Source organism: Erpetoichthys calabaricus, chromosome 16 (genome assembly GCF_900747795.2).
Source record: "Erpetoichthys calabaricus chromosome 16, fErpCal1.3, whole genome shotgun sequence".
Classification (NCBI taxonomy): domain Eukaryota; kingdom Metazoa; phylum Chordata; class Cladistia; order Polypteriformes; family Polypteridae; genus Erpetoichthys; species Erpetoichthys calabaricus.
Window position 1 is genome coordinate 95,985,956 of NC_041409.2, and position 12,295 is coordinate 95,998,250.

General features: G+C 40.8%; 1 protein-coding gene across 2 annotated transcripts in view; it reads left to right on the forward strand.

Annotated features, from left to right (window-relative positions):
- LOC114666527 (Fc receptor-like protein 2) overlaps window positions 1–12,089 on the forward strand; it is a 28,738-nt gene extending 16,649 nt beyond the window's left edge. The window contains exons 5-8 of one of the 2 annotated variants that reach the window (XM_028821425.2): window positions 1,737–2,024; window positions 2,833–3,120; window positions 7,091–7,378; window positions 11,617–12,089. In XM_028821425.2, coding sequence (XP_028677258.2) covers window positions 1,737–2,024; window positions 2,833–3,120; window positions 7,091–7,378; window positions 11,617–11,765 — 1,013 coding nt within the window. In that variant the 3' untranslated portion in view covers window positions 11,766–12,089. The remainder of the gene's footprint in view (window positions 1–1,736; window positions 2,025–2,832; window positions 3,121–7,090; window positions 7,379–11,616) is intronic. The other variant, XM_051920032.1, reaches the window with a different exon arrangement.
- Window positions 12,090–12,295: the final 206 nt, after the last annotated feature.

Consider the following 12,295-nt stretch of genomic DNA (forward strand, 5'->3'; position numbering starts at 1 on the left):
AGAATGAACCTGGTATCCCAAAACACCCTTATCTTTATATATAATACACTACTGTGGCTGTTCATTTGTCTGTCCAGGATTTTAAATCACCCGTAGCTCATAAACCATTTCACCTATTGACTTGAAATTTGCTACACATATACTATGTGACGTCTACTATCTGCTTTCGGGGTGATGATTGACCTCCAAGTTTATTCTTCTTTTTATTTTATGTAGAATCAACTCTCGGCAGCAGCCAGCAGGGCAGCCGTGCGGCACATGCGTATAGGCGCCGTTCTCATCCCTACCACTTTTGCCGTCACTTCCCCTACCTCTTCATAATTTAAATCATTCTTGAGGCAGATTGAAGACTTAAGTGCCAGCTTAAGTGGAAAATTAAGGAAAACGTACTAAGTAATTGCAACACAAACACTGACTTCATCAGTTTTAACACAAAAAGATGCTAACGAAAGAAGAGAAGAAACGGGCCGCTAGGGCAGAGAGAAAAAGAGCTGCTCATGAAGCAGCAAGCGCATCAACCTCTGAGCAAACGAACGATAAACGTACAGAGAAAGAGTCTGAAAACTATAAATGCTCAAGTCAAGTATGTTCACTGTACGTTATCGTGCAGTGCGCCGTTACTGTTCACAAAATAATCACCTCAAAAAACGTTTCCAAATAACAGTGAAAAATTATAAACAAAGAAAGTTCACAACACACAGTTGTCAACAGTCCAGGTTAGATGGAGAACTGCTGGCTCTCTTGTCATTTACACCTCATAATTAACTCTTTCAGGGCGGATGTCGACTTTTGTTGAAATTCAGGGATTGAGGACGGTAATCAGCTCTAAACGGTGACAAAATTCGCCACTACATTTTAGCCCGACTCTCTTTGCTAGAAGAAAAATTAACTTCAATGATATGACCTCAATTCCCTGCGTGTGCATGAGTAGTGAAGAGCAAACAACCTTTAAAATGGCATCGACATCTGGAGAGAGACCAAAGCGAATGCGCAAAGCAAAATCCTTCGTGGATGACATATTATCGCTGAATTTTGATGCAAGTGATCTGGACATGGAGATTGGAAAAGAAAGTGAGGTACCAGCATCAGCTGATTGGTCCGCAGCTGAACGTGCTGCTGAACACGTTCATGTAGCTGATGCACCAACTGCAACATTTGCTTAGTAGGACCATGACTTACGATGACGTGAGGTACAAAGCACATTGCATCGCACTGTAACTGTCACTACAACCCACCTGCCACACGAAGATAGCCAGGTAGCCGGCCTGCTGTGCATTCCTGTTGGCCATCAAGCTGCCCCATGTAGCCGCTGCTGCCAGAGACATCCAACAGGTGTTAAGGTTTAGTGTCTCTGTCCAATTATGATGTTCCTCCAGCTAAGAAGACACATCTTTCATATCCTAAAAAGTTGAAAAACAATTGCAAATGTGAAAATAGTAGAGGAGGCAGAATGCTAATATAGTGATTTACCTTTTTTATTTTTATTATCCAGTTATTATTGCTGTGTGCAAACTTTAGAAACCTCATGTGAATGTGGAGCAAAGCAAATTCTTATATACTGACTTGCTGCTGACGTTCTACTGAATACTGTTGAAAAAGATGTATCAACGAATGTGTTAAGAATGACAAATGTGGGCATTTAAACTACAAAATTTAAAAGCTTTAGAGCAGCAAATTTGTTTGATCTGGTCAGCTCCATGTTGGTGTGTGTACATCTGATCTTTATTTCTATACAGAGAAGCTAAATGTGACTCTAAAGATGAGGCATCCGAAAAAATCATTTCACATCGGTGATAAAGTGACTCTGGAGTGCAGCATTGAGGGTAACGTAACTGGTGTGAGATATCGCTGGTACAGATGGAGCTGGTCAAGCTGGTGGAATGAGATCAATGATAACACTGGGGACACTTTCACGATCAAATTTGTCACATCATCTGACAACGGAGAGTACTGGTGTTATGCAATCAGAGCTGATCATCCTAACTTCGCAGATTTCAGCAATGCCATGACACTGACTCTTCAAGGTAAGTGAATGACTACCGGAGGTTCAGCAGTGAGCGGAGGTCACTAACTGTCTAGCAGTGACTGGAAGGAACAGGGGATCTTGTCTCCATGTGACTGCTCGGTAGTTTTAGTAGAGGGAACTTTAAAATGATGATGTTTTTAACTGTTTGAAATTCTGTACGAAAATAAATCGAAACTGAGAAAACTCGTCTCATCAGGGCCAAACTGTTAGAAACAAAAGCCGTGCACATCCTCATTGGTCAGTCTGTCTCTCAACATCAACAATCAAAAGAATCTCGTCCCTTACTAATGTTTTTTGATTTCTTTAACTCTATTTTTTTTTAACATTTCCCTTAAAGGCATCTTTTTTGATTTGTGTGTCAGTCACACATAACATTTTGGTTTTTGTTCTCACTATTGTGATGTGTCTCATTGTGCCTTTGTAGTGTCTCTGTCCACTTGTGCTCTTCCTCCACCTAAGGATAAAGGTGTTGGTCAAATCAAAAATATGAAAATTACTGAGGAGGCACAGTGCAATTACACTGATTTTTGTTTGAATTCCTATTACCCAATGTGTGTGGTGTCATTGTGTGTAAAGTTCTGAACATTAGAAAACTGCTGTGTGAAACATAAATTAACAAGTATGAAAATGTATACAGTATATGGCGTAACATTCAGGTGCGTTTGTAGACTTGATTAGTTGGTTTGAATATTGGTGCATTTCTAAAAATTCTATTCGCTTCATCAAAGAGTTTCTTATGACAATTTTGTTTATTACATATGTTTTCTTTCTCTCCCCATATAAATCTGATTTATTTTTACAATTAGAGAAACCAAAGGTAACACTGAAACTGAGGAATCAGAAAAAATCTGTGTCCATCGGAGACAACGTGACCCTGGACTGCAGTATTGAGGGCGGCTTTACTGGCTGGAGATACACCTGGTACAAAGTGAACTGGGCAGGAAGGAGGAATTTAGTTAAAGGCATCACTGGAGACACTTACATGGTTCAGTCTGTGACTCAGTCTGATACTGGAGTGTACTGGTGTAATGGCCGCAGAAATGATCCTCCTCGATACTCGGACAATAGTAATATCGTTCCAGTGATTGTTCGAGGTGAGTGTGTGTCTACCGAGGGGTCTGTAGTGTGGAATGGTCACTCATTGTTGTTTCATCATTTCCGTTTGGGTTCTCAGTAGCTTTAGGAGTACAAAGTTAAGCTCAGTGAAGCTTAAATGACTTTGTTTAACTAATCAATTTACATTTTGTCATTGGATTCCAGCTGATGTCAACTGTTAGGTTACTCACATGCTGCTCTTCTCATTATCATCTTTTGAGCTCATTGAAAGATCATGCAGCAACACACAACAAGGAGTACTAATAAACCCAATACTTCCACCAAATTAGTTATAAACATCTTGGAAATGAGAAGCTCAGTTTTTTTTTCTAAATTGTCTATAAAGCTCTTGTTCTGTGGTGGCCATTTGTGTTGGTAGCTTGAACCTGGAACCATTAATAGTCATAGACAGACAATGAGCTGGGCAAATGAGGACACACACACAGTCAAGGGGTGGTGCAAAGTGCTTCAGGTGTTTTAATAAAAAATTTAAAAACAAAAACAAAACAAAGTGTTCATAAAGTGCTGTGCAATCTTCACAGTGTTGGTGGAAGTTAAAAGGTCAATAAATAAACAATACGTGATCCATTAAAAACATGGTAGAAAACTGTCCTATAAAAACTCACAAGCCCTGATGCTTTCTTCTAAAAACCGATGGGATCCTGCAGCCAGAGGAGACGTCCTCCTGGCAGGCACAGACAACCTTAAAAATCCCAGTTCGGGCCCCTGCTGCCATTAGAGCAGTGTGCCAGGCCAAATCTCGTTCCTCTGACTGCCGCTGCCACTCCTCAGCCTTATGCAGTAGCCCTCATGATCAACGGGTCACTGAAGCTATATGAAGACATTCAGATGGGGTGACCCTCTTCAGCCTCCTTTGAGCGTCATCCATATGCTCCTCCTTGGGGCTCTCTACCCGGCTATCATCTTTCCTTTCACTTTAACCTCCATCTCTCTTTCTGTCTTGATCTCCTTTCTTTTACTTGCACACGCTCCCCTTTTTAACTTGCTTTGGCGTGCAGGTGCTGCAATTGCCGACTCCAAGCTGTGAAGGAAACTTCTGACTGACCCGCTTATTTTTTGCACATAAATGCACGATCAGCCAAGCACCCCAATCAACCTCAGAACGGTGCATGCACATTCCCACTTACACCTGCGTCCACCTGCAGCCTGCACGCTCCAGGTCATTCATTTTTTTACAGTAATCCCTCGCTATATCGCGCTTCGCTTTTCGCGGCTTCACTCTATCGCGGATTTTATATGTAAGCGTATTTAAATATATATCGCGGATTTTTTGCTGGTTCGCGGATTTCTGCGGACAATGGGTCTTTTAATTTCTGGTACATGCTTCCTCAGTTGGTTTGCCCAGTTGATTTCATACAAGGGACGCTATTGGCAGATGGCTGAGAAGCTACCCAACTTACTTTTCTCTCTCTCTTGCGCTGACATTCTCTGATCCTGACGTAGGGGGATTGAGCAGGGGGGCTGTTCGCACCCCTAGACGATACGGATGCTCGTCTAAAAATGCTGAAAGATTATCTTCACGTTGCTCCCTTCTATGCAGCTGCTTCGTGAAGCGACATGCTGCACGGTGCTTCGCATACTTAAAAGCTCGAAGGGCACGTATTGATTTTTGATTGTTTGTTTTTCTCTCTCTCTCTCTCTCTCTGCTCCTGACAGAGGGGGTTTGAGCTGCCGCCTTCAACAGCTTTGTGCCGCGGTGCTTCGCATACTTAAAAGCCAAACAGCCCTATTGATTTGTTTGCTTTTCTCGCTCTCTGTCTGACATTATCTGCTCCTGACGCGCACTCCTTTGAAGAGGAAGATATGTTTGCATTCTTTTAATTGTGAGACGTAACTGTCATCTCTGTCTTGTCATGGACCACAGTTTAAACTTTTGAAAAAGAGACAAATGTTTGTTTGCAGTGTTTGAATAACGTTCCTGTCTCTCTACAACCTCCTGTGTTTCTGTGCAAATCTGTGACCCAAGCATGACAATATAAAAATAACCATATAAACATATGGTTTCTACTTCGCGGATTTTCACCTTTCGCAGGGGGTTCTGGAGCGCAACCCCTGCGATGGAGGAGGGATTACTGTATTTAAAAACAGACCTCACTTATCACACCATTCCATCTTTAAATTAAAATTTTGCTTGGTTATCAGGGCTTCATGAATATTGGCAGAGTTTCTTTGCAGCCTTTGTCGATTTTCGTAAAGCATTCGACTCAGTTGGACAAGCTGCCCTGTGGAACATCCTGAGACTTTGTGGGATCCCCTCAAAGCTGCAGGATATCATGGTGGCTGGCCTATACACTGGTACAACGAGTGGCGTGCAGAGTGGAGGGAGAACCTTTGTGGTTTTCCCAGTTGATTCTGGGGTTCATCAGGGGTGTGTTCTGCTCTTGCTGATGGTGCTGTGATCTTTGCAGAGCCAATGGAGGCTCTGATCGGGGCGCTGAGCGAGGAGTCTGAGTGTCAGGGCTTGCGAGTGTCCTGGATAACAACTAAGATCCAAGCCTTTAATGACCTCTTAGGCACAGCCATGAGCGTCTGCACAGAGAGTGTCGAGTTTGTCGAGAGGTTTACTTACCTCGGCAGTGACATTCATGTCTCTGGTGACTCTTCCTATGAAGTCAGTAGATGGATTGGGAGAGCATAGAGTAGGCATGTCAAACACGTGGCCCCCAGGCCGCATGTGGCCCGCAAGAGAAATCTGTGCGGCCCGCATGACAGATCCTAGTTAGCACTAAACTTGTACAAAATGATTACTATCGTTTGTGATTGAATCATTCTGCATCTTCGGCATTACTTATTGACTTTTCTTACTTCTGCCTTCAGACAAAAGCACGTTTTCACATTGGCATTACGGTACCGGAAACGTCATCTGCTAGTATAGCCACGAACCTTGACCAAAGTTAATGAGCTGCGACGTCGCAACTGAAGTGCTAGACTGCAGCAGCCTGGCGCAGGGGTGGCCTTAGGCATGTGCAAACTGTGCACTTGCACAGGGCCGCCAAATCCCAGGGGCCGCCACCCCAATATATATTGAATATAAAACAGAAAGAGAAAATAACGACACAGCTGACGGCAATGTGGCCGAAAAACATTGTGTTTCTTGTTAATTAATATGCTGTATTTATTAATGTCGCTCGAGTCGGAGCAGTAAGCTATATGTAGTATTATAATGTGGTCCATCCATCCATCTTCTTAACCCACTTATCCAGGACATGGTCATGGGGCAGCTGGACCCTGTTCCAGAAATCAATGGGCGCAAGGCTAGAATAACATTTGCTGAGGGTGTCAGCCCATCACAGGGTGAAAACACACATACACACACACACATATCAGGGGCTTGTCTTTAGACCGTGGGAGGAACACCCAGAGGAAACCCACATGGATGCAGGGAGAACATGAAAACTCCAAGCAGGGACCACCCTGACAGCAGCACCTTGCCAACCTTTATTGTGGTCCACTGTCATAAATATGAGTTATTTGCGTACAATTCCTGCACAGTGCATTACAGCTAGAATAGCTAACTAACCATCCATCTTGCTGTCAGTTTCCAATGATGTTCACTGTGATTCATTATGGTCATCTTTCTTACATGTTATCTTTTTCCTTTCCCTGATAGACACGGCTTCTTATCAGGAGGCAATAATGCAGATATCCACAGCAGATATGACCTCTATATTTTTCCTTCTGGATCCCTGTATTTTGTATATAAAAAACACATTAAAGGTGCCTGAGATAATAGAACAATTACACAAAACATGGCCGAGTCAGCAAAAGCGTAATGATGAGGCAGGAAAATTCTTATAAGTTGGATTGATGCTTTCATTTTACTGAGAGAGTTTGAAAAATCATCATCAGATGACTTAAGAATGACAATGTCAATGCAGGAATTTAGAACAGCGGCTTTAGTCTTCCATCTCGAAATCCTAATGCAAATCTGATCTGTCTTCCACATAGGGAAACAAAATGTGATGCTGAAGATGAAAAATCAGAAGGAAACAGTTTACGCTGGTGACAACTTGACTTTGGAGTGCAGCACTGAGGGCGACTTACCTGACTGGCGATATCGCTGGTACCGGTGGAACCAAGCAGGCTTGTGGAATGAGCTCAAGAACATCAGTGGAGACGTCTACACAGTCCAGTCTGTGACTGTGTCTGACAGTGGAAAGTACTGGTGTTATGCTTTCCGAGATGATCCTCCTGAGTACTCAGAGTTCAGCAATGCTGTGACACTGACCGTAAAAGGTGGGCATGTGACAATAGGAAGGTCAGCAGTGAACAGCAGTCTGTGTATTAAGCAGACTAACAGCTTTTTAAATGGTAACTTTTGAGTATCAATATGTGTTTGTGTAAGGTGCATGAAAACAGTACCAACAAGTTTTACAGATTATAACTTGTACTATCTATCTATCTATCTATCTATCTATCTATCTATCTATCTATCTATCTATCTATCATATACACCTGTTGATATTAATATTGTTCATATCTTCTCTAAATTATGACTTTGTTATAATTAAATTTAAATTGAATTAGGACATTAGAACAAATTTGGATGATGACAGGCCATTCAGCCCAACAAAGCCAGTCCTATCAACTTAATTCTTCCAAAATAACATCAAGGACCCTAAATTCCTACTGTCTACCACACTACTTGGAAACTTATTCCATGTGTCAGTGGTTCTCTGTGTGAATGAAAAAAAATCCTTATGTTTGTGTGAAATGTACACAAGTTCCCAACTGTGTCCCTGTGTTCTTGATGAACTCATTTTAAAGTCACATTTTCAATCCACTGGTTCACTTCAAACTGAAAAGGCTCAGCTGTTTTAATATTTCTTCATAATTCATCCCCTGTAGTCCTGGAATGAGCCTAGTTGCTCTTCTATGTACTTTTAGGTTAGGTTAGGTTTCTTTATTTAGTCATGTTTACACAGGAAAACATGAAATTTGCCTTCTCAGTTGCATCTAATAACAGGTAACAGACAGAATGAAATAAAACAGACAAATAGAAATAAGAAAGGTTAAGGTAAGGCAGTTAGATAAAACATATTTATACCAAAAAAAAAAGGTAACAGGATATATATCAAAACCTTAAACATTATCTCTGATATTTCTTATTGAAAAGTCGTATGGCACTAGGAAGAAAGGAGTTTCTGGAGCGATTTGTGTGGGTTTTCAAAGCAACTATCCTTCCTGATTTACTGAAATTTAGTTCTACATGTACTTTTACCGCTGCTTCAAAGTGTTTTTTGTAGCCTGGAGGTCAAAACTGCACACAGTACTCCAGATGAGGCCTCACCAGTGAGTTATAAAGGTTCAGTATGACCTCCTTGGACTTGTGCTCCACACATTACGGCGCTATATAACCTGACATTCTGTTGGCCTTCTTAATGGCTTCTGAACACTGTCTAGCAGTTGGTATTGTCAAGTCCACTTTGACCTCTAAGTCCTTCTCATGAGATGCACTTTCAATTTTCAACCCTCCAATTGTGTTTTCAAACCTAACATTTTTAATTCGTACGTGTAATACTTTACATTTATGAACATTAAATTTTGTCTGCCACAAATCTGCCCAAGCCTGTATGCTGTCCTGGTCCCTCTGTATTGAATAAATGGATTTGTGATTACCTGCAAATCGACCTGTCTTGGTATCATCTGCAAACTTAACCATATTGTTACTTATATTTCTATCAGTATCATTTCTACATTTTAAAAATAGCAGCGGCCCTAGCACTGACCCCAGCACCACTCTTAACATCAGCCAATACTGATAAGGTTCTTCACACCATCACTCTCTGTTTCCTGTGTCTGAGTCAATTTTGCACCCATCTACAAACACCACAACACCCTAAACTCCTACTTCTTTTAGTTAAATGCCCAACCACACATCAAATGCTTTCTGAAAGTCAAGCTAAATAACATCATATGTTCCACTTTGATTGTACCCCTTTGTTGCTTCCTCATAGAATTCCAGCATTTTGGTAAAACACAGCCTCCCTCTTCTGAACCCATGCTGAATGATCAGTAAAACTCATGTCCTTGCCAGGTGTTGCTCAATCTTCTCCTTAATTTCTTGAAAATTCTACTTAAAACTTTCAAAACTCGACTTGATGTTATTTTAGAAGAATTGAGTGGATAGGACTGCCGAGCTTCTTTGGGTTGAATGGCCTCTTCTCGTCTAGAATGTTATATGTTCTAATTTACATTACGTGGTATTTCATGTATTCAAACACTATAGCAGCATATCCACAAATAAAAGTTGGACAGTACTGTGTGCGCGACTGATTTAATAAGACACACATAAACAGAAATGTTAATAAACAGTACGCTCTCACTAAAGTTTGTGGTGTATGTCGCCATTTTAGACTGATGTTGTGATCTGAAGTTGGACAAACTCAGACTTGACACATCAGCCCAGAGTTTCTAAGTTGGAAATCCAATTTAAGGGGACTTCCAATTGATAATTCCAACAGGAACTCTGAAATTATAACTTCCTACTTCAAATGGGACGCAGCATTTGATGACATGATGAAAAAGAAAGTGCAGATGTGAGACACTCAAGGAGGAGTAAAGACAGCTTCAAAGACAGAATAAAACAGACAAGAAGTGAGAAAGGCGCCTTGAAAATAATGACAGCATCAGAAACAGGCATTATGGCAATGCGGTGAAAAGACATTCAGTTACACATGAATACAGAGGAAATACTCTGAAAGTACATGTAGGTCAAAAAATACTAAATATTTAAAAATTGTGGCTAATTTTTTTAAATATTCAATCGGAAATTAAGCATTAGTGGTTTAGAACATTTACTAATGTTTCAATTTTTCATTCTCTCTTAAATGACCCAGCATGAGCAGATGATCACTCAAATGATGGCTAACATCAGTACCATTTTCAACAATAATACACTTTGGTAACAAACATTCATGACAAGTTTCACTTGGGTCAAGAAATCCACAAAGACTAATGGTTCTAGAAAAGTTAAATACCACTGTCAGAAAATATGGATAAGTTACATTAAAAAAATTTGGATGTGAGCATCCAAACTATTCTATAACATTTCAGTAATTATTTACCGCTCTGATGCTGATCTTTCTGATCATAAAATAGGTCATTATGATAGCAATTGACAAAAAGAATTCATAATTAATTGCAGAACTACGGTATTTAAGGGTTCCTCTAGAGTGCCTCTTTATCTTGCACGATTTGGTTCAAAAACTAATCAGCATATCATCATCTCATAAAAGGGTTAAGGTTTCTAGTTTGGTAATTTTCCATCCAGCTGTTTTAGCTCTAGACCGTCCTCAAGAAACTGTGACACGTGGACACACACAACCATCATCGAGATATCAATGTTTTTGGTTTCAGGGGACCCTAAAACTTCGAGAACTGTCAAAAACCAGAGATTTAAATTATTGACAAATCTAAAGCTTTTGCTTCTCCCCAACAGACGGTAGGTTATAGTGGGAGACCCTGCAAAGCAAAAATAGTAAAACACTAAAATCAAACTCCAAGAAAGACTTAGAGGAACAATTATATTCATGTTGACTGAATCATTAAGAAAAGGGATTAAATGTGGTCATAAATTTATCAACAGACCCCCAGTTCATTTAAGTGGTATGTTTCTGTGTGTTTTCTACCTCTCTGGAAGGGAACTCCTTAGTTATCAGGTAACCATAATTGGTGTTTGTGGCTGATGTTTATAGTGGTGCCACTAATCTTCATTTTTTCTTGAAAACATTTCAATGAAACATCTGGTGGTCACATCTATGCAAAGGCGTTGTAACAGTAGGGGGCGCTAGTGCTCCCTTGAACTCTCAGGTACCACGTCAAAAACCAGGTAAAAGTCCAAGACTTTTTATTTTTATAATAACACAGTGCACAAAGCACCCTCCACTCCACACTACTCATATACTCAATAAACACTACAATAATCAACACACAATACTCAATCCTCCACTCCCAGACACTTAGCCACCCTTCCTCCCAGCTCAGCTCAGTGTCTGGGCTTTCCCAAGGTCCTTTTATATCCCCTGACCCGGAAGTGGCTCCAGCCCAGCAGTCCATGAGTCCTTATCACTTCCGGGTCAGATTAAAAGTCCTTTTCTTCAACCCGGAAGTACGTCATTCCTTCCGGTCATAGGATCGTGATGCACTTCCGGGTTATAGGGCACATATAAGTCCTTGGGCCTCCCTGCAGCGTACCCTGGTGGGCCCCACGGTGTCCAGCAGGGTCGGAAATAAAAACTCCATTGTCCATGATTCCCTGCTGGTCTTTGGGGCACTCCCATGCTACAGGGAGGGCTCCATCTAGCGGCTTCGGGGTGCTGGCCGGGATGAACAGCCGGCCATCTCCCACAGTGTATTGGAGAGAAACACTGAATGAGGCGAAAATGATATTGAATAAGGGATTTTCAGATTGTCAGTTTTTAGGATTTAGTCAATCAAAACAATAACAGTAACACTTTTGTCTTTTCTTTCAGTGGATTTTTCAACAGGAAATGTCGTTCGACTTGGATTATCGTGTCTGGTGGTAACTGTGCTGCTGGTCCTCGTGAGTGAGTGCTTCTGGATCAGAGTTCTTTCCGCCAGTACATCCAATGAGGGTGATAAGATATGTAATTCTGAATAAAACTGAAGTGCCTTGTGTTTACAGATATGACTTTTCTGTGTGAGTGTCCGTCATAACACAAAGGAACTTTAATCTTTTATTATTTTTCCTTCTACAAAGATTATCAATTTGCAAATGTAATGGAGGAAATCATGAAGACACGTGCCACAATCCAGAATCTCTGCCACTTTAACGGACATTTTGCAAATTCACCAGGTTGTTATTTTTTGATGAGCAAAAAATAAATTGAAACAATAATTGATTTCTTTTAAGTCCACTAATTATATAATTGAATGCCAGAGGTCAACTCCCTTTGTGAAAAAAAAAGGTATTACCGTCATGTAAAAAAATAAGTGCCTCCCAATGACTATCTCAACATATTTTAACAGGCAAACAGTAGATCTTCATGCAAATACTGCATACAGTTAAAGGTGATACACCTGAACAAATGATGCATACGAGCCAATTTGTCAGATGCAAAAATTAAGTCCACCCCTTTATTTATCACCACTTGAAATCAAATTAGAATCTGATGTTTCTGATGAGGTGCC